We start from the raw sequence: 23,122 nt of genomic DNA on the forward strand, positions 1-23,122 counted from the left end.
AATAGTAACAAGGTACCATAAAGTTTGGACTTTTCCCTGCAATTTAAGATTAAGAACAACTTTGTGCGATTTTTTTTAGAGAAGTTACAACAATTTTTTCCAAAATGAACCATTTTATTAACTTTTTGTTTAAAGCAATGTCGCAATTAGAAAGCATCACTTATTTGCAATTTCAAAAAGAGAGTGTGAAGCGAAAGACGTCGACTAACAAGTACAAACGGTTCAAGCGCCGTCAGGTTATTGTTTTAAAATTGCAGTAGATTAAATCTATCCTTCTTTTTTAACGAATTATACGTTCACTACTTTTGTCGAATGTGCACAATAATCGTTCGGTAATTTTTTTTTATCATTTTTTTCACCAAATCTTCACAAAAAGAATATTTTCTTCTTCCATCTAAAAAAAAAGATGGCATCAAACGATTTTTTTAACACAGTTATCATTATTTAATTCCGGATGTGTACTTTGCGGTCAATGTTAGCATCACCCAATATGTACCACGAGGAGGATACTGATCAGTCTTGCACATCATGTGTGTATGTGTGTGTGTGCATGGGTCCGTGCGTGCATGTGTAGGCATCTGGCTAATGTGTAGTGTTTCCAACTCTTCTCGCGATAAAACACACACACACACATGATGTACAAGACTGATCAGTTGCTCCTCGTGGTGCATATTGGGTAATGCTAACATGGACGGCAAAGTACACATCCAGATTTAAACAATGATAACTGTGTTAAAAAAGTCGTTTGATGCCATTTTTTTTTAGATGGAAGAAGAAAATATCCTTTTTATGAAGATTTGGTGAAAAAAATGATAAAATAAAATTACCGAACGATTATTGTGCACATTCGACAAAAGTAGTGAACGTATAATTCGTTAAAAAAGAAGGTTAAATTTAATCTACTGCAATTTTAGAACAATAACCTGACGGCGCTTGAACCGTTCGTACTTGATAGTCGACGTCTTTCGCTTCACACCCGCTTTTTGAAATTGCAGATAAGTGATTCTTTCTAATTGCGACATTGTTTTAAACAAATAGTTAATAAAATGCTTTATTTTGGTAAAATTGTTGTAACTTCGCTAAAAGAAATCGCACAGAGTTGTTCTTAATCTTACATTGCAAGGAAAAGTCCAAACTTTATGGTAACTTGTTGCTATTATTCGACAAAAATTGTCGTAGTTTTAACACAACTGTAAACTTGGCTAAAAGAAAAACTGAGAGACATATCATCTTTTTTTTTAAGTATTCGATAGAATTGATTAAAATAATTTCAATCTTCGGTTTGGATTCTCAAAATGGACTTTTAGACTTTAATTTGCTTCCAAGTAAAAGTCTTTAGAACCATTCTTTGAAAAGCACCAGCTCTTTGAAAATCGTAAAATTTTTAACGGAACTAAGTGGTCGCGCTAATTTTTGTGCGTAGTGTATATTCCTAATAAGTACGTTTGCAGGAAATAAAGTTTGCTTAATTACATGCAATAGTTTAAAAAAGCATTTAACGGGATCGCTCACGCCTACTTTACCGACAGTTCAAGTCAATAAACAATTAATTTAATAAAAGTCAAATGCGAAGCAAATTGACAAAACAGGCGTCTTTATGACAAGGTGCCAGTTCTAACGAATCAATCAAGATTAAAAAAAACTCAAATCGGATGAAAAATAACGCTGTACTACTGTCTCGCGTTCTTTAAGTGGAAATAACCAGAAGTGACCCCTCTTCAAGAACGCGGGACAATCATACAGTTATTTTTCATCCGATTTGAGTTTATTTAAACTCGATTGACTCGTTAGAATAGGCACCTTATCATAAAGACGCCCGTTTTTCAATTTACGTCGCATTTGACTTTTATTAAATTAATTGTTTATTGACTTGAGCTGTCGGTAAAGTAGGCGTGAGGGATCCCGTTAAAGTGTTGGTTTTTATAGATGTTCACATTGGGTTACCCCCGTTAAGGGAACACTACACTTTCTCAGGTCGAAATATCGATTTTTTAAAAAGTATCTTATTGGAAAGTTTCATATTTTAAGAATATTCTCTAAAAATTTCAGAAGAAAATTCGAAATACTTTTGAAGTTACAGACGTTTGTATCGTCACTTGTAAGGTAGGCCAAGTTGACTATAAAACTTTAAATGCGTTTATCTCAAAACAGCATGTTTGCAATCGGCGCGCATGATATCTCAAAAACTATTTTACCGATTGGTCTGAAATTTTAATATGTTCTTCTAGATGACAATAGTTAAAGCGTAAACCAACAAAAATAATGATTGGTTAATTTTTCCCCTTGATTTTAACGGTTTTCTTACGAAAAAAATGCAATTATTAAAAATACCAATTTTGGAAGTCCGCCATTTCGTGAATTTTTGTTTAAACAACATAATTGCATTTTGCGCCATAGCCATACTTATACTTTATCTAAAAATATTTTCCTTGTTTAGTTTAGACGTTCCATTAGGTCGCAATCGTGTACGCCAATCGATGCAGATTTTCAAAACATCTTCGACGAGTCTGCAAGAAACTTCAAACAACATTTCCAAAATGATTTGATTTATTTTTCTTGTATTGAAATGTTTGAAACATATATTGCCAAAATGACGAACCCAATAAATGCAATTTTATTGATTTATCAAACTCCTAAAAATAATTGAAATTTTCGACCGAGAAAGTGTAATGTTCCCTTAAGAGTGTGAATACTTAAAATCCGGGGATATTGTTTTATTTAAGGTGTACCCGTAAACGATTTAATCAAAATCAATAATTACTTTTTATAAAAACCACCCTAACACATATAAAGGGTTTAACAGCAATGATGCTTTTAATTCCAACCACATATTCTTGAGGATAAACTAAGTTGGAAAATGTAACATATTATTACATCCGTAAAAGCATCATTGCTGAGATAAATCAATTTTAAATCGAAAAATCAGGGCTTTGTTCAACGAAAAAATTACTTTACTGTCACTTTTGTCGACACTTCCCTTTCGATAAACAAAAGAAGTTCGTTCTTCTCCACTGTTCCGTATTACTACACGCACATATGTAAAACTATACTAATTATAAATATTACCATCGAATGTTCTATAATCTTGATCCAGGCGCTGTATGTGAAATTTATTTTGTATCTATTTTTAAAGGGATCCTCGAAAGTGCCTATTAAGTTGAAAATTCTAGACAACAATACGACGTTATTTCTGAATTAACTTTGAATCCGTTTTATCTTTTCGGTGAATTGCCCTATGAATTGCTCTATCTAATAAGATGTAGTTATAAAATCAGTATATTATTAAAAAGGCAATTTGAAGAAAATCTTTGTTCGATTTTTGAGAAACTTACTGCTCTGTTACATAGAGCAAATTTTGCTACGTTATTGAAAGAGTAAAATTACTTGAAAATCGGTTTTCACACAAATAATGCCATAGTCTTCTCTCGAAATTTCGACTTAAGTGGAGAGCCTGAAGAATTTCTTTAATAATAAATATGCCTTTTTCCATTTTATTCAAGGATAAGCCATAAAATTAAAAACAATTATTTGTTGATGCCGTAGATTATTATTCATAGTTTTTGCATGCTCTTAGGTACGAGAAGATTCCAGAGAAGTTATTAAATACTTATGCTTTCCTCTTTCTTTTATTACAATTTCCTTGGTGAATTGGTAAATATTTCATTTCGGATTATACCATCTTCTAGTCACTATTAACTGGAATCTGACCTAGCAATTGACTGGATTTAATGGCAAGTCTATTTAGTCAGGCAATATGCAAAACGTACTAGGCAAAAACTATGGATAACCTATGGCATAAAGAAAAAGTTATTCTAAATTTTTTGGATTGTACTTTCATGCAATGGAAGATGCCTTACTTATTCTTAAAGGAATCCCTCAAGCTCTCTACTTAGGTGGAAGTTTCCAGGGAAGATTATGGCCTTACGAAAAAACCTATTTTCGAGTCATTATGCTTTTTCAATAATGCAGCAATCTTCTCCACATAAGAGAACAGTATGATTCTGAAAGGCGAACAAAGATTTTCTTCAAATTGCTTTTTTAATATAATACTTATTTTTTGGCCATCTTATTAGATAAAACAGTGCATATGGCGCATCACGAAAAGATAAAATGGCTTCAAAATTAATCTATAAATAAGGCCGTATTATTAGTCAGAATTTACAACTTAATAGGAGCTTTCGAGGATCTTTTCACAAATAGGCAGAAAATATATTTCATACAGCGCCTGGAACAGGAATGTAGGACGTCAGGATGTAATATTTATAATTGGTATAGTTTCACATGTGCGCGTGCGGCAATACGGAATGATGGAGAAGTACAAGCTTTTTTTGTTTATCTTTATCGAAAGAGAAGTGTTAACGGGAATCTGTATACCGGCATTACAGAGCAAAACTTTTGCCAAACGTAGTTTCGTCATTTCTTAATCGATTTTAATGTTTAATCACCTTTTTGAAAATGCCAGAAGGAGACCGACGGCTTCTCGTTAACCGATTCTGAAAAAAATGTGAAAAAAAAATTAAATTCGAAAAATCGGTCAACGGGAAGCCTTAGATCTCCTTCTGGCGTTTTCAAAAATGTGTATAAACTTGTAAATCGGTTAAAAAATGACGGAGATTCGTTTCGCAAGAGTTTTGCTATGTAATGTCGGTATACGGATTCATCTTAAAGAAAGTAAAAGTAAAGTAATTTTTCCGTAGAATCGAAGCCCTGATTTATAGGTTTAAAATTGATTTATTTCAGCAACGATGTTTTTACGGATATAACAATATATGACATTTCGACTTAGTTTATCCTCAAGAATATATGGTTCAACTTAAAAGCATCAGTACTGTTACACCCTGTATAGTATATGATTAATCTAATACCTATAAGGTGCAGAACTTAATGACTTAAATCCTGTAGAGGTATTCGGATTGTTTAAAATTACTGTGATAATATCAATACCGATTTGATATTGTTTCGGTCCTTTTAAAACAATTAATAAGTAATTGTTGTTGCTTGTTCCTTCTAGAACAAGCTGGTAACGTGGGTTGTTTATATACGTGGAATGATTGCCACATCCACCTGCTGTAATACCTTCCCATTGGCCATTTGTTATTTCCTTTGTGTATTTAAAGGGTTGAGATATTTTACGTAGAGTAAACGGACGTGTTCCATATGCTCGAAGCGTATAATAAATTGTTGTTGTTTTCTCATATTGCGATATAACAAGAGTATACTTTGAGCTGCTTTGTGATCCCCATTTTATTTTAGTCAAATAATGAGGGCTATTTATGCGAATGCCATCTATACAGGGCGGTGGATCGCCTAGAGATAACAATAAAATGAAAGAAATAAGAGTAATATAATAATTCTATGAAGGATGTTAAAAGTAGGTCTATTTGTGCACTCGGAGTGGAGCTTTAACCAAAAACAGATTATTACAATTTTTGCATTACTATATAATCACGTGGTAAAATCCATTTTCCGTGAAAGTTTAGAAAATACAAGGAAATTAAAACATATAATAAAAAATGTAATTTTTCTTATAAGAAATTTTACATTTACATATTTATAGATACATGTGTGAGTTAATAGTGTAACAATATCCGCGGATCCAGAACTGTATATATTTAATCTCTTTCATTATAGTTTCATGATGTTCCTAATTTTTCTTTTTTAAGGGGTTACCCCACTTTGAAATTTCCAAAATATCGAGAAAAAAATTTGTTTGCCTAAAAAATTTCTTTGACATTCACAAATATTTTGCGCTTAGTCTCATATCGATACTCAACTTTATTCCAAATTTATAACATTCAGAATGAAGGCGTACCGTGGTTCGAAAGGGTCAAAAGAAGCGTGCCAGGTAGACAGGGATCATCACGCTAGGTTCCTTCCTTTTGATAATGTTCCTTTGTAGAGAATACACATTATACGACAGGAATGGCTGATTCAATTTTGCTAAGAAAAAAATTAATTTTACATACCAGAAATTCGTTGCCAAAGTTTAAACACGATTATCTTGAAAATATACTTTTCAACCTGGTGTATACGATTTCTCAAGGTGTAATTAGCAAAATGGCTTCATAATTGATATATATTTTCCGATATACATTGTCTTCGATGTAATCGTTCGGTCTTTTTTTTATGTATGTTTTAGAGTTTAAAAGTTTTAAGAAATTTAGTGCTACTATTTTCTTCAAGAAACATACCTCAACTGTAATAATTTTTTTTTCTCGATAACTATAAAAGATGTAAAAAAAAGGAACGATTGTATTAAGCGCACTACCTTTTATAGTTTAGAAATATTTTTTTTTTATTTCAGGCCTGTGATTCTTCCGGAGTCGTGTACACCGATAAGGGGTGCGCGACCAAACACTTTTTACGGCAATGATCGTAACTTCTACATTTAATAATATTGTTTAATAACTTTTTTTTATAAACTTCCTGAAATATATGCAAAAATATAGAACAAAAACTAATCAATTCCAACTGTCAGTTTTTTTTAATAATTTTCAAAAATAACCTTGTTTTCATAGCGTACAAAGTGGGGTAATCCCTTAATAGGTAGACTACTTTAGGATTTTTTAAAAATTGACTTTTGTGGTTTAAAAGTTGCGTAAAGGTTTTAAAGGGATCCATCGAGATCAAATATTTTAACTTCCAATAATCTTCTGGAATTTTAAAAATAGTGACCTTTTGTAGGGAATACAAATATTCTTTGATATTTACATTATGGCGGTAAAGAGCCCATTTTTTAAAAAGATAAAAAATAACAACAATTATATTTCACCTTGTAAAATAATCACCAAATTCATTTAAGAAGTAAACCTTTACAGCTATGGGCAACAGTGTCTTACGAGCGATTTGAGACCAAAGACGAACAGATACGAAGCTGCAGCTAGCAGCCGATTGCTAGCGATCGATGCGGGTACTTTCGTCATAACTGTACACGTACCATGTTATGCGCCGCGTAAATAGAAAACGTATGTTCTCGCTAACGCGCCGTATGTAGTCTGACGAACTCTACGTGTCCCTACACGATGAAAGCCACTAAATAAAACTCAAAATTTTCTAAACGAAGCACTTGATATAAATAAAAAAAGTTGCATCTACTTCCTTATTTCATAAGGAAGAGACCCACAAAGGGTTAAAAAAGTGAAACGGGCCAGGAAAATAGCTGAACAAAATTATAGAAGCTTACAATGCGCGACGAATTAGCAGATTTCCGTACATCTTCAATAAGATTCATCCTGCAGCTATCCGCAGGAAATTCCTCAGCCAATTTAAACCATACGAATCTTTTCCCTATTTTATAAAAGATCTGTAGTATACAGGGTGGAACTTTAACGGCGCACTTCCTTGAAAGGGGTGATTCCTGAGCCCTTTCTAAACAAAACGACGTTGACCGTTTTTAAAACTAGCCCTTGGTTAAGGAGAGGTAAAAAATTACATTCTGATTGCAATTTTGCATCATCATTATGAATTTAGTAGTGCTGGTATGTACGTGTGACAAGTGCAAGTATCAGGGAGTTGCTGCTATGACGTTTCACTCTCCCCTTTTATTGATTTTTTCGGAATTGGTGAGAAATTGCTGCAGATTTGCTATTTAGTCTTTTTATTGATTAATGGGAAATTTTGAAATCTAATTCGCGTTCTCGTGCAAAAACTAACGCGAACGCGCAATTTTCCTACGAAAATCTTGGTTAAATGTTATTGTGCGTCCCCATACAATTTAATTTCCAATACCAAATAATGGGCAAATAGAGATAATGCAAATTAAATTCTATGAGGATTGCACACTTTGAACCAAGCCTATGCTCCAGTCAATGAGCGCTCAGTTGTGCATAGCTGGCAATCATTGACTGTAAGATAGAAAAGGAAGCTACAGCCGAATAGTCGCGTCGTTGACGGTTAGCCTAGTAAATAAAAAGAATGCGTAACCAAATATTTGTTTACCTGATCTTATGGAACAACTTTAAGGATAGGCGGCAATGTAGATGAGCTCCAAATAGCCACCTCCAGCATCGACGCACGCCCTTGCTCATCGCAGAAGATTTGCTTGGACAGTGGCTACCATCTCAGGTGTGATCTCCGTAATAGCCACATCCAATCGCGCTGCCAGTTCTTCATGATCCCGCATTAGAAGATTTCCCGTGTAGACCTTTTCTTTTAAGGCCTCCCAAAAGAAGAAATCTAATAGATTCAAATCAAGAAATCTAGCAGGCCAACGGATAGAACCACCACGGCCGATCCACTTGCTGGGAAACTTGCAGTGCAGCACGCCTTTCACAGTGGCCACGTAATGCGGAGCTGCTCCGTTGTACTGAAACAACATTTTCTGTTGAATTTCTAAAGGTACATCTTCCAGAAGGACTGGAAGCTGATTCTCTAGAAATTCGGCATAAATGTCTCCCGTCAATCGAGATTTTAGGATGCACGGTCCAATCTGTACACAATTTACAATGATCATTAATTAAAAACATTATTTGTCTTTAAGAAACGCGAATATGAGTTAGAAACTTACCAAATATTTTCCGACGATGCCTGCCTAAAGATATACCGACCATTTAAATTAAGATTTCTGTTCTCATATTACAAATAGGTTATTCTCGTCCCAGTATTGGTCGTTTCGCATCTTTATAACACCATTTTTGTCAAACATGCTTTCGTTAGAGAATAAGATACAATTTAAGAAAACGTTATTCTCTGCATGTTTTGTTAGAAGCCAGTGGCAAAACTGCAAACGGTTCCCATATTCTCTGGGCAACAATTTTTGTACGCTTGTGTACTTTTAGGGGTGTATCGATTTACCATGGAGCACTCGCAGCACCGTCGTGTGATTACTGCGTAAATCCTTGGCTACAACTCGTGTACTCGTCTGCCTCCTCTGCCGGAACTCGCGCAGCACCCTCTCCCCAAAAGCAGGAACGCGTGATGTTCTCTGTCTCCTATTATCATTGCAGTTTGGCGCCAAACTGACAGTGTCCCGTAGACGTTGCATAACCATCTTTATTACGTTTTTATGCGGGTGTCTATGATTGGGAAATTTCTCTGCGTACACTCTTGCGGCCACGGTAGCAGAAGCATTATTCTGCCAGTACAGCTGTGAAGTATATCGCAATATTCGATATTGCAATAATTCATTTTTCACTGATTTTTGGGTTGAAAAAACGGTGGACTTATGTCGGCTAATTGATAGAATAGTTGTTTCTGTTACTAATAACAACCCCTAGCGGTGCCAAAATAGCACTTTGCTATAAAAAAAAACGGGGGTGGTTGATATTACCAACTGAAACAACTATTATCAATTTGCCGACATAAGTTCACCGTTTTTTCAACCCAAAAATCAGTGAAAAATGAATTATAGCAATATCGAATATTGCGATATGCTTTAGCTGTACTGGCAGAATAATGCTTCTTCTACCGTGGCCGCAAGAGTGTACGCAGAGAAATTTCCCAATCATAGACACCCGCATAAAAACGTAATAAAGACGATTGTGCAACGTCTACGGGACACGGGCAGTTTGGCGCCAAACTACAATGATAATAGGAGGCAGGGAACATCACGCGTTCCTCCTTTTGGGGAGAGGGTGCTGCGCGAGTTCCGGCAGAGGCGGCGGACCAGCACACGAGTTGTAACCAAGGATTTACGCAGTAATCACACGACGTTGCTGCGAGTGCTCCAAGGTGAATCGATACACCCCTAAAAGTACACAAGCGTACAAGAATTATTGCCCAGAGACTATGGGAACCGTTTGCAGTTTTGCCACTGGCTTCTAACAAAACATGGAGAGAATAACGATTTCTTAAATTGTATCTTATTCTCTAACGAAAGCATGTTTGACAAAAATGGTGTTATAAACATGCGAAACGACCAATACTGGGACGAGAATAACCCATTTGTAATATGAGAACAGAAATCTTAATTTAAATGGTCGGTAAATCTCTAGGCTGGCATCGTCGGAAAATATTTGGTAAGTTTCTAACACATATGCGTTTCTTAAAGACAAATAATGTTTTTAATTAATGATCATTGTAAATTGTGAACAGATTGGACCATGCATCCTAAATTCTCGATTGACGGAAGACATTTATGTCGAATTTCTAGAGAATCAGCTTCCAGTCCTTCTGGAAGATGTACCTTTAGAAATTCGACAGAAAATGTTGTTTCAGCACGACGGAGCAGCTCCGCATTACGTGGCCACTGTGAAAGGCGTGCTGCACTGCAAGTTTCCCAGCAAGTGGATCGGCCGTGGTGGTCCTATCTGTTGGCCTGCTAGATTTCTTGATTTGAATCTATTAGATTTCTTCTTTTGGGGGGCCTTAAAAGAAAAGGTCTGCACGGGAAGTCTTCTAATGCGGGATCATGAAGAACTGGCAGCGCGATTGGATGTGGCTATCGCAGAGATCACACCTGAGATGGTAGCCACTGTCCAAGCTAATCTTCTGCGATGAGCAAGGGCGTGCGTCGATGCTGGAGGTGGCTATTTGGAGCTCATCTACATTGCCGCCTATCCTTAAAGTTGTTCCATAAGATCAGGTAAATAAATATTTGGTTACGCATTCTTTTTATTTACTAGGCTAACCATCAACGACGCGACTATTCGGCTGTAGCTTCCTTTTCTATCTTACAGTCAATGATTGCCAGCTATGCACAACTGAGCGCCCATTGACTGGAGCATAGTCTTGGTTTAAAGTGTGCAATCCTCATAAAATTTAATTTGCATTATCTGTATTTACCCATTAATTATTTGGTATTGGAAATTAAATTGTATGGTGACGCACAATAACATTTAACCAAGATTTTCGTAGGAAAATTGCGCGTTCGCGTTAGTTTTTGCACGAGAACGCGAATTAGATTTCAAAATTTCCCATTAATAAAAAAAAAGACTAAATAGCAAATCTGCAGCAATTTCTCACCAATTCCGAAAAAATCAATAAAAGGGGAGAGTGAAACGTCATAGCAGCAACTCCCTGATACTTGCACTTGTCACACGTACATACCAGCACTACTAAATTCATAATGATGATGCAAAATTGCAAGCAAAATGTAATCTTTTATCTCTCCTTAAAGGGATCCACGACCAACAAAAAATTTAATTCAAGCTTATCTCGGAAAATAATAAAAATATTAACTTTTTAGTAGAGGTTGAAGTTACTCGTTTAGAAGTGCTTAAAAGCGCTCCAGGCTCAGAATTTCATTAAACAAATTTATTTTCATGAAATTCTGAGCCTGGAGCGCTCTTAAGGACTTCTAAACGAGTAACTTCAACCTCTACTAAAAAGTTAATATTTTTATTATTTTCGGAGATAAGCTTGAATTAAATTTTTCGTCGGTCGTGGATCTCCTTAAGGGAATTCCTTATAAGAGACAAAGGATATAACGACATTTATAATTTTGCATTTAGCTATACAAAAGATACAACAGAAGCTCTGGTTAGAATGCTCAGGGAAATTTATAATAACATAGATGATAGGGTAACCAAAACCAGAGTATCCAAAATTAATAAAATTATAGAAAATCAAGCTGATTGGTCAGATACTATTAATTTTAGTTTATCAATGAATGATAGTGCCAACGAATTGAATAGCGGTTCCGTGCTTTCCTCACACAATGATCGCATATTTCCACCCAGAGTAACTTTTCATACATATAACCGCCGTATCCGTGTGAAGTGACAACGTTTGTCCCATTACATGAATACGGCGGCTTGTATATGTGAATAATTACACTGGGTGGAAATATGCGATCATTGTCCTCACAAGATGTTAATTTGGAGTAATTTTAATGTCACCTTTCAATGATTAGAGGAGAAATCCCTACTACTTTAAGTATGTCTGTTCAGTCAAATTTTGTTAGTAGCTATGCTGTTACTAATCTTTATGTTATTTTTTGGAATTTTAGAAGTATTCGTAATAAAAAGGAGGAACTTCAAAAGTAAATTGATGATCATGACGATTTTATAGGCGTCAAATCCTGGTCGGATGATAAAATGGAATTTAATCTAGCAGGTTTCAATACATTTAAACTATGTAGAAGCAGCAATGTTGGGGGAGGAATAGTTTTTTTCTAATTAGAAAAGAGACCCATTTTCATTCTATTACTTATCTATTTAAGTTTAAGAATAAACTTGAAGTTGTTGCAATTGCAATCTCACGATAAAAACAGAAAATTACATTTACGCTTGTGGCTTGTTAAAGGATCCCTGGAAAAACTTATTTTTCAAGTGAATGGAACAATTTCTTCCAAACAATTACGACGTGCTCTCATGATCCATATTTAATTGTGGATGACTTTAATGCTCATCATAAAGAATAGAATTGCTTTAATATCTATATTAACGGGCTAACTCTCTATAATTCACTGGCTTCAGCAGATGCATTATTAGTAAACGATAAAATCCTCATGCATGTTGCCTTCTACTGCAATCAAATGTCGAATTTAGATCTTGTATTTGTTTCCCCGGACGCATTTGACTAAGTTTAAGTAGAAAAGGCTGAAGACCTTTAGGGATTGAATCATTATCCTTTCTTAATCTCTTGGTATAATCAAAAAGAAATCATTCATGGAACACTTCGTCCAGATTAATATCCAAGAAATCTAACTGGGATAATTTTCGAAATTAATACTAGAAGGGCTTCGACAATTCAATGAGGAGTCGTTCTGGAATTTTTCGGCATTAGAAAAATATAATTGAATTTATGAATGCATTTCTAGTTCAGTTATAAAAAGCACCTCTGAGAAAAGAAATGTGGCAGTAACTCGTTCATATAACCTAGTTTCGTAATGGGATCAGGAAAAGGATAACCTTATTCTTCTCCGTAAAGCTACGATTAAAAAATGGAAACATAATCGGAAAATCAAAGATTATATAGAATATAAAAAAGGGCGCCATGTGTGAAAAAATACATTAAACGTAATAAAATTAATTGTTTCAGGGAATTTGCAAAAACAATTTGAACACTTATTTTTCTTATGTTTGGGATAAATGCAAGATGTTTAAAAATAAGTTTGCGAAAATCAAGGAAAATTCGTCCAAAGTATTAATTTTAAAAAATAGACAAGAACCAACCTGGAAGGAAACAATCTTAGGATTGATAGATCAGCTGAGCCCTCAATAGGTTCCGTTCAAAGTTATAGACATTGATGTTAATGCAAACACATGGCTAGATTCTCCTTTCACGGAAGCAGAATATACATAGATTTGCCTTATCTAAGGTTATCCTAAAAGCGACCCCAGGGTCGGATAAGTTAGAATACTAGGTCATTACACATCTCCCATATAAATTTAAATTATGTCTACTCAAGATCCTAAATGAAATTTACATATTAAAACAGTATCCTGACGCTTGGAAAAAGGACATCATGTTATTTATTTCTAAGAATAATGAAATGGACTACAGACACATCACACTTTCTTCCTGTGTATGTAAAATTCTTGAAAAAATGGGTAAATGTAGGCTTCAATGATGGGCTGAAACTAATGCAATTCCTCCTCCATCTCAATCAGGATTTCGTGCGGAAAGATCATGTTCAGACAATTTGGTCTACCTAACACTAGCAATTGAAGAAGCTTTCTTAAGGAAAGAGGACGTTCTAGCATGCTTTTTAGACATAAAAGGAACTCACGGCGCAATATAAGAAATGATATATTGATTGATAAACTCAAAAATTTAGGGTGTTCAACAAATATTATTAAGTTCGTAAACTTCTTTACATATGAACGTATAATTACGTATAAAATTGATACACAAGACTCGATTACGAAAAAAGTATGGGGAGATTTACCTCAAGGAGTTCTTAGTCCTCTACTGTGTCCTCTTTACGTTTGAAACATTGACAAAGATTTAGTTAAAAGATTACATTGTGTCTAGTTTACAGACGATATTGCGATTTTTGTTCCAGTTAACTAATCCCAAAGTAGGAAGAGCTATTTCGGAAAATTCTACTAAGATAATTAATATTAGACTGAAAGTACAGGGTTTAACACTTTCTCCTACTAAGTTAACGCTAATACATTTTAACAGAAAGGGGATTAGTCCTGGTACCTGTTCTATTGATATAAACGGTGTAAGAGTTCGCTCAACTCCTTCGACTAGATTCTTGGGTATAATTTTTTATTTTCAGCTTCAGTTTAAAAAGCATTTCAACAAATCAAGAATAAGTTTTTTGAAAGGTTAAAAATCTTTAAATTTATCAATAAAATTAGATGGGGATTCATTCTGTAACTTTATTAGTGCTATATGAAAACCTCATAATATCAGTCATTAATTATAACAGCCATATTTATTTTCCTAACGATAAAGATGCAGGCTTAATCCTTGAAAGAATTCAGTTTGCAGCCTTAAGAGTAGATATTGGTTATACAATAAGCACTCCTACTAATGTCTTAATAGGAGAATCCAAATGCTGTTACATATGGGCGCGTTCAGCAATGCTGTGCAAACATATTTGACGCGTGAGATAAGTAATAGTAATATTTATATATATTACTATTACTTAAAAGGCTATTAATGGTTCCAGATGATTAAATTTATTAGAAAAACAAATAGCTTGCTAATAAACCAAATTATATATCAAGAAACATACCAAATGTATTAGGAAGGAAGGAGGCCTTATTCCTTATCTAGGGTCATATCATACCAATTTCATGATTGTGGACACAAGCACCTCACTGGGTATATTATTGCAAAAATCTCTGGCAAGTAATTCAAATTTTCCAAGACACCTATCCGGACGCCATATTTATGCTGTTTCTTTTTTTACTGATGGAAGTAAAAGAATATAAACAAGGACGATTTTAAGGGCGGTGTGAGTGCCTCGTACTATTCTCCGGAACTCAACATAAAATATGTTGAAAATTTAACATTAAAATGTTTTCCTTCACTGCAGAGTGTATTACAATCAAGTTTGCACTTGAAAGAGCCAAAGATTTTATTCGGATAAAGAAATCTATATACAGGGGTTTTCTCTAACGGGGAAGCATAGAAGATTTGTGTTAGTTGACTATAGCACTCGGAATGAAGGAATCTGAGAGCGTTAATTAATCAATATTGTGTAGTGACACCTTAAAATAAACTATTACCAATAATAGAATACAAAAAATGAGAACCATCCGCCATTTTGGTGTGTAGAAGGTGTTACATGCTATTGTATGTAACAAGAGAAATGCTATTGCCTTGCCACACAACTTTTGCCTGATTTAAAGTCGCCGCGTGTAAGTAAGCTTACTCTCGAGCCCGGGTGGCGGCGCTGTGCCTGCGTGCGCGGCTGCTACGCTCACCTGGGCGAGTGCGAAAAAATAAGGCGGACACATCACAATTACCTGTCATTGTAACATCCACAAAATTTTGAAATTTTTATAAGTAAATTGTGATCATACAACAGCTTAAAGATCACGAAGAACGGAACAATTAACATCAGAAATATATTTACAGAACACGTATTATCAATAAGAATCCACTACTTCAGTTATAAGTATCCAAATATTTGCGAGAAATGTTATAATCACCTCAATGAATCAATACGTATTAATTATTCATTATACAATGAACACATTACTACTATATATCCGGAGACTAATAATATTGACTATTGTTTTAACTGCGAAAACGAATTAATAAATATAATGAAAGCTAAACATTGTAATACTTGTTCATTAGAATATTTGAAGGATAGAAAACAAAAATGATAAATTATGCATAATCCATATAAACATATAACCATATATATATATATATTGCTTTTTGTATAAATCATAAGAAAATGTAAGAATTAGAATATAAGAAATAATTGTAAACCAAGATACCGTACTGCGTTATAAATCTCTAAGTAACGATAAGCTCACAAATTTCAAGAAGTCCTTGAAAGATGCAAGCTCAGCAACCAACAACCGGTGGCACAGCACACCGGTGCTTATCAGCTTATAAGTTCCAGGAATCGCCAAGCGGTAAAAGAGTTCCAAAAAGTACTGCTGACCAAATAGATCTTCCATCAAGCCTAGCACAAGGAAGCAGATTGGTTGGTCTCATCCCTACGCCGCTACTGATCAGACGTACTAATAACGAGCTCCCATTAACGCGTGCAAGTTAGATAGTACACTAGTGCGGTAACTTGGTTGGTCTGTATACTACATAGAGTAAAGGTGACTTATGAACGGACATTGAACATTTATTGAACCAACCAAAATCTAACATCTCCTTGCTGTCCCAGTGACGACAACGTTCACTGACATCATCATCTACAACATCTCCAGGCGCTGACCACTTATTAATTTCTTTTCCACTACCAAAAGGAAATAAGGTAGGACTTAAGTATTATTGAGACTCTACTTTTTCCTATTCTTTACCTTTCCTTTCGCGTGAAGTGTACGAGCGAGTCCCGACTTTCGCGATTAGTAATATCGGATAGTGATATTTAATAAATTCAAAAGCAGTGGAGTGTTATAGTCGAAGAATGCTCTCTCGCTTTACTAGTAAACTTCTTAAATCCACAATAGTTTTACTGGCGACTTAGCGTACGCAGTAGACTATTCCAAGCTTGCGACTTACGCGCAGCTCCTTCTTAAATCTCTCTGCGAAATTACGCAATGTAACCATGTCTTCCCTCCCTCAGATCCAGAGTTACGCCCAAGAAGAAGTGCAGAGGTGGGCGTAGGAAAAGAGAGAAAATTCTTCGTGCCAAACTCAAGAGAGAGCTCAAAGCTTTCAAACTCCTGCAAGAAACTTCGTTTCCTAAACAAAATACAGTGCCGCAGAATACCCTTCAGGACGTCCCTGTCAATCAAGAATCAACTGTATTATCGATACTCCCTTTGGGTAATTTAGAATCCGAGCGACAACCAGAAATAATAGAATCAGATCTCGAAACACCATCTAACGAAACCAGAAGCGAATTACCGTATCAGGCATTAGATTTCGAACAATTCTTCCGGCAAGAAAACCCTTTCAATAATCCACTAGGAATTTGTACTCCACCCCATGAGACCCAGTTTATTAATTTTTCTCTTCATCAACAAACTACAATAGTGAACGGTAATAATGTATTGATCGAACAGTCACAAATAAACGTAACTCAAGTAGAAACGGTCTGCACTCCCAACGACTGGAATCATATCCCAGTCGACGTGAATACAAGCACTGATACGTGCCGTTTACCCAATCACGATATTTCTAACATAGATCCTCGTTATAATAAATATTCGCTTCTCAGGCAAAGGTTGTTGGAAAACCATTTCGGTTGGCCTACAAATACAAACGAAAGGGAAATAGAAACTATCGTTATAAATTGAATCCTTGTAAAATATAATAAAAAAAGACAATTATCTGAAATTACCTAACTAAATTTATTTTGTGACAACCGGGATCTCAGCTCCGACCACTCCAACGCTACTCCCTTACCATTTTTCCCAAAATCCACATCCCGGACGTTACATCATCGAGGCAAGACGTCTTCTGTGAGAGAAAGAGAAAATTTGCTTTAAAGGAAAAATTATCAATGTAAGTGGAAGCCGGATTGAGTTTGATACTACATGAAGGAAGGAAGGATCGTAGGAGATCTCTACACATGAGAGGATTTAACCTAGCTACAGTCCCAAAAGTTTCCACATTCTAACCTACAACCTGATACTGCTGTGCATGCTCTGCCTAAGTATTGCCTGATAGTTTTCGTTTCATGAAGGTAAGCGTTGTGGCCTCCAGAAAGTACTCAACGTCTCATTATTAATATTTCTTTGCAAATTTAATAGTGGCTCCAGTGTGGGTAAGGCATAGCAGGTCTAAGTAAATAGTAGTGTCACTCTGACTTCAGTTATAAGAGTCAGATACAAGGCCTTTTTCCTTGGCTCAGTTAACTCTAATATTTTTATAGAGGAGGGATCCCTCTTGATGGAACTAATTAAATTGGAGACGACTAGCTTGTTCGATGGCAGGACTTAAGCTTTAATGCCATTTAAATATATTTTGTTCTTTCTTTTTACTTACACAGTTGTACACAGTTTTGTTAACATCTAATAACCAAGGCTCTTCTCACTATAATATAAAAATAGATCTAGGGAGACATCCCACTTATAATTATATAATTATTAAAATTTATACTTGTGAATGGTAGACAGAGCTATCGTAAAATATATTATATTATTTTCTTTAACTTTCGTAATTTTCTTGAGAGAATACTTTAATCTCCTAGCATGCCACCTCCTTGAGAAGTCTCTACTCGGCAAACCTCAGTCTGGTTCTATGGACAAAAGTTCATAGGCCTGGCGCTCTTTATAAGTAAAGTCTGTATGCCTTTGTGCTGATTTTGGGTAAAAATGTGCCTTCCCCACAAAGACCAGAAATCATGTCGCACGTAGCAGAAAAATGTGTAAAATGGAGAGATCTCTGAAAGGTGAGGTTACTAAAATACAAATTGAAAATAACGAATGAAAATATGAATATTCTTATTTTCCATTCATTATTTTCAATTTTTATTTTAGTAACCACCTTTTAGAGATCTCTCCATTTTACACAATTTTCTGCTACGATAGCACGTAACACCTTCTACACACCAAAATGGCGGATGATTCTCATTTTTTGCATCCTACTATTGATATTAGTTTAATTTAAGGTGTCACTACACAATATTGATCAATCAGCGCTCTCAGATTCCTTCGTTTCGAGTGCTATAGTCAACTAACACGAAACTGCTATGCTTCTTCGTTAGAGAAAACTCCTGTACACTTAAAATGTCAGAGTGCAATTGTGGCTATTTCTATACTAGAATCACCATGTAATCAAAATCCTGACATTCATGATATTGAATTAATTGTAGCTAAAAATTTTAAAAATAGAGGTAAGTTGCCCTTTGCTTGATACCAGGCTACAAGGGTATTACAGGCAATGAAGTTGCTGATGAACTAGCCAAGGAATTTATATCTATGGTATTTGATATACAGTTGTCTCTCAACTTAAAGGTTCCGCACATGGATTTAACTAGGTTGTATAAGGATCAGCTAAGGTTAATGAACAATATTTTCTTAGATACGAAATATTTGTATAAAGAAATAGTTTTCTTCCTGCAGTTCCATACTACTTCTCAAAAACCATAGATCTATGGAAAATATTTATCCAGGGACTTCCACTTGTTGGGTTAACAGAAACAGAGCCAACCACTACCACCATGACTCTTCGTTGGCTAGGATTGGCCTTATTGAGGACTAGGGCTTACAATCCCGGGATACGGTATCTCGATTTTCCGAGATTTTATTTATTTTTTAATACCGAAAATCCCGGATTTAAAAAATAGTAATCCCGGGAATTTCGAGACTTCTTCATTAATAACAAATCAGTATAAATTGAACTGTACTATATTGTTTGTATGCGCACTTGCTTACAAACTGAACGAATCAGAAATCATACTTTACGCGCGAATATAAACAAACACGTCACTGCATGCTGAAACGCGTTGCATACCGGCATACATGAGTCCTGAATACGTCTTTGCGTTAGTTCTCGCTTTTCTGCCGTCGTGTCCGGATGATATTTTATGATAGATGTGATTCGAAATGTCAAATGAAAATATCTTTATTAGGCATAAAAAAGATTCTGATAACTCATCAGTATGTTACTGTTATTTGAAAGCCAAAGATGGTACATGTGCACAATGCAAGAAATGTAATTCAATACTGAAAACATTAGGAGGATCAACTAAATGATTACATACACATTTATTTTCAAAACATAACATAAAAATTTTAAGTACAGTCAATTTTCCATCCACCAGTCATGAAAACGAAGAATGCGTGACAGCAGTATCACAAAAAACGGAAAATACTCGACTATATTACTAATACTGAAAGTGATACATTAGATGCAATTTTGGCACGTATAACAGCCCTGGATGGCTTATCATTTAATGTTTTCATAACATCAAATGATTTAAGAAAACTGCTAATAGCTAAAGGTCATACTAATTGACCCGCATCGGCAGTGTCGATTCGAAAACGTGTAATGAATTGCAGTCAGCAAATCAAAGAACTTATTACCGCAGAATTGCAATGTTTAAAAAATTCAGAAGAAAGGTTTAGCTTAACTTTTGATGAGTGGACGTCTACTGCTAATAAAAGATACATGAATATTAATATACACGCCTGTAATAAATATTGGAATTTAGACTTTATTCGCATCAAACAATCTATGACGGCTGAGATATGTATTGAAGTTTTAAAACAACATCTTTTTTTGTTTAATATTTCACTTGAAAGGGACATTGTCGCTATAGTAACAGATGGACCCACTGTGATGTTAAAAGTAGGAAAGCTTGTAGATACTGAACATCAAGTTTGCTTCGCACATGTTATTCACTTAGCCGTTTGTGATATACTTTATAAAAAAAAACAGTTTCAAATTAAATCTTCTACTGACGAGACACTATCTGCTAGAGAACTAGATGATGATGGTGAAGAAAACTTCGAAGTTTTGGATTCTATGGAATCAGGTTTGAATTTGGTTTCTCAGAGTGAGTTATCTACTAATCAAATTCCTGATCTATCTGACGAGCAAAATATTAATGAGCTTATAAGAAAAGTTCGCAAGATCGTAATCTACTTTAAAGCATCTTGAACAAAAAATGATACTGTCCTTCAAAAACACGTGAAATTTGAACATGGTAAAGAATTGTCACTTCTTTTAGATTGTAAAACAAGGTGGAATAGCCTTTTGATTATGCTAGAACGTTTTATACTTTTAAAAACGAGCATTCAAAAGGCTCTCATAGATTTAAATCATCCAATTTGTTTAAATGAATTTAACTTTTCATTGATCGTACAAATTATTGACGTACTTGCACCAATTAAATTAACAGTGGAGGCCCTTTGTCGTCGAGATTCGAATTTATGCAAAACTGATGCAGGATTAAAATTTCTTATAAGCCAACTATCTGAAGTGAAGTCTAACATAGGTAATCAAATGAAAGCATCCTTGATATATCGCTTTAAAGAGCGACGACGTACGGAGCTATCAGGTATTTTAAATTACCTTCAAAATCATAAACGAGACAACGAAGATTTGAATGTTCCAAATGATTTATTTGCAACTCCTAGTCAAACTATGATTAGAAAACAAATTAAAACATTAATTGAAAAATTGTATAATTCAAACGGTACAGAAGAAATAGAAAATGAAAATGAAAACGTCGAAAATGTAATACTAGTTCAAAAGCAACAATTAGATCAGCTTACATTACAAGAAAAGTTAGATGCATATAACACGGAAAGTATGAAATCTAAAGAGGCTGAAACACAAAAAGCAGGAGATCTCTTATCGATTATACGAAAAGAAATGAATCTTTTTGAAAATGGAGGAGTTCGTGGGCACCATCTAGATTTGGCCTATAAATATTTGTTATCCATTCCTCCTACTAGTGTTGAGGCAGAGAGAGCTTTTTCAGCAGCAGGCTACATCTCAAATAAAATAAGAAGTCGACTTAGAGACGATACCCTAGATACTTTGGTCTTTCTCCGTTCATATTTCCAAAATTTAAAAAAATAATTCCATTTACAAATTTTTAATTATTTTTTATCATTTCTAATTGGTAAGACTAACTATAACTTTGCTTTAAGTTCCTCAATGATTATTAAAAATCGAACTATTTGATTTAAATTTTGTTTAATTAATGGTAGAAATATAATTATTTTTTAATCTTTAATATTATATTTAAAAGCTATTATGTTAATTTTTATTAAAAATATTATTGTTTTTATTTTGCTGCATAATAATAATGTGCACTGTATTTTAAATATTTTATAAATTTTTCTATCGAAAACAATGTTTTAATTATTTTACGAGTTGCTTAATCCCGGGATTGATCGCGGGATCCCGGAATAGAGTTTTAAAAATCTCGAAATATCAAAATTATAAATAAGGCCCGGGATTGTAAACCCTATTGAGGACCCATCCTGTGAATACGGTTATCCGGATCAAGATCTTAATCGTCGTAGTTGTCAGTGTCCTGATTGGTGATCGGTAGGAAGAAGCTGGTTTGTAAATTATGTAGACTTGGCTTTTCTGCTCCTGTTCATATCAATTTACTGTGATAATAGTAATTCAACGAGTAAGAGGGCGCCACGAGAGTGTGGGGACGAGTGAGAAAAAAGACAGTTGTACGAGACTTTCTAGGGCGAGGTCCCAAACACAATAAAGAGAATAAAACACAAAACTAACTTTAATATCAATAACAACAGGTTATGGGCCCAGACTCGTTAAAGTTTTTGTGTGTCTATTAATTTGGTAGATTTATTGTGTAGCTGCTTTGGTGGTAGCTAAAAGAAAGGAAATACAAAATGGCGAGTCAGCAACAGGTTACGGTTAATGTAAGACCATTTGACGGCACGGGAAGTTTTGTGAATTGGAAATTCAGAGTAATTCAAGTTCTAAATAGATATCAAGTACAAGAAGTAATTATGAAGGAATTTCCAGGAGTGAGAGATGATGGTTATACTGAGTTCGTGAAAAGAGACGCTATAGCACGTGACATAATAGTACAGTGTGTAGCGGATAATATATTGGAAACAATAATGGATAAAACAACAGCTAAGAACATGATGGAATCACTCGAAAAAGCATATGTGAAAATTGGTATTGCAAACCAAGTACAATTACAGAGACGCTTCAGAAATTTAAGATATAATGAGAAGGAATCTTTAAATGAATTCCTAGCAGAGTTTGAAAAAACTTTTCGTGAATTGAGAAATGCTGGGGCTATTATTGAAGAAAAAGAGGTAGTGATACAGTTACTATCAGCAATGCCAGATAGTTTCCAAGCAGTGGTTACCTCCATTGATGTATTGTTCAGTTCAGACCAGGATAGTGTGACATTAAATTTTGTCAAAAATAAAATACTGTCGGAAGAGCAACGTATGTTAAAGAATAATGAAACAGTGGATGAATCTCAAGAAGGGATGGCATTTGCTGGTTACAAAAGAGCTTATAACAATAAGAAATATAAAAAACCATTTAATGGTAAATGCTATGAGTGTAATGAGAAAGGTCATATAAAAGCCAATTGTCCAAAGTTAAATAATGTTGGTGTGGCTGATGATGATAATAATAATATTTGTTTCAATATAGTTAATGGAAAATCATTGGAGAAAGAATTAGTGAT

At 34.7% G+C, this 23,122-nt stretch overlaps 1 protein-coding gene across 2 annotated transcripts in view; it reads right to left on the minus strand.

The window, feature by feature from the left end:
- LOC136772089 (calpain-7-like) overlaps positions 1 to 23,122 on the minus strand; it is a 99,025-nt gene that overhangs the window by 25,386 nt on the left and 50,517 nt on the right. Inside the window, exon 10 of one of the 2 annotated variants that reach the window (XM_066728629.1) lies at positions 4,866 to 5,307. The exons of the other annotated variant lie outside the window; for it this stretch is intronic. Coding sequence (XP_066584726.1) covers positions 4,866 to 5,307 — 442 coding nt within the window. The remainder of the gene's footprint in view (positions 1 to 4,865; positions 5,308 to 23,122) is intronic. 2 annotated transcript variants of the gene reach the window in all.

This window comes from Prorops nasuta, unplaced genomic scaffold, assembly GCF_024137725.1.
Source record: "Prorops nasuta isolate Cenicafe-Biocafe unplaced genomic scaffold, Cenicafe_Pnas_1.2 PNAS00001, whole genome shotgun sequence".
NCBI classification, from domain to species: domain Eukaryota; kingdom Metazoa; phylum Arthropoda; class Insecta; order Hymenoptera; family Bethylidae; genus Prorops; species Prorops nasuta.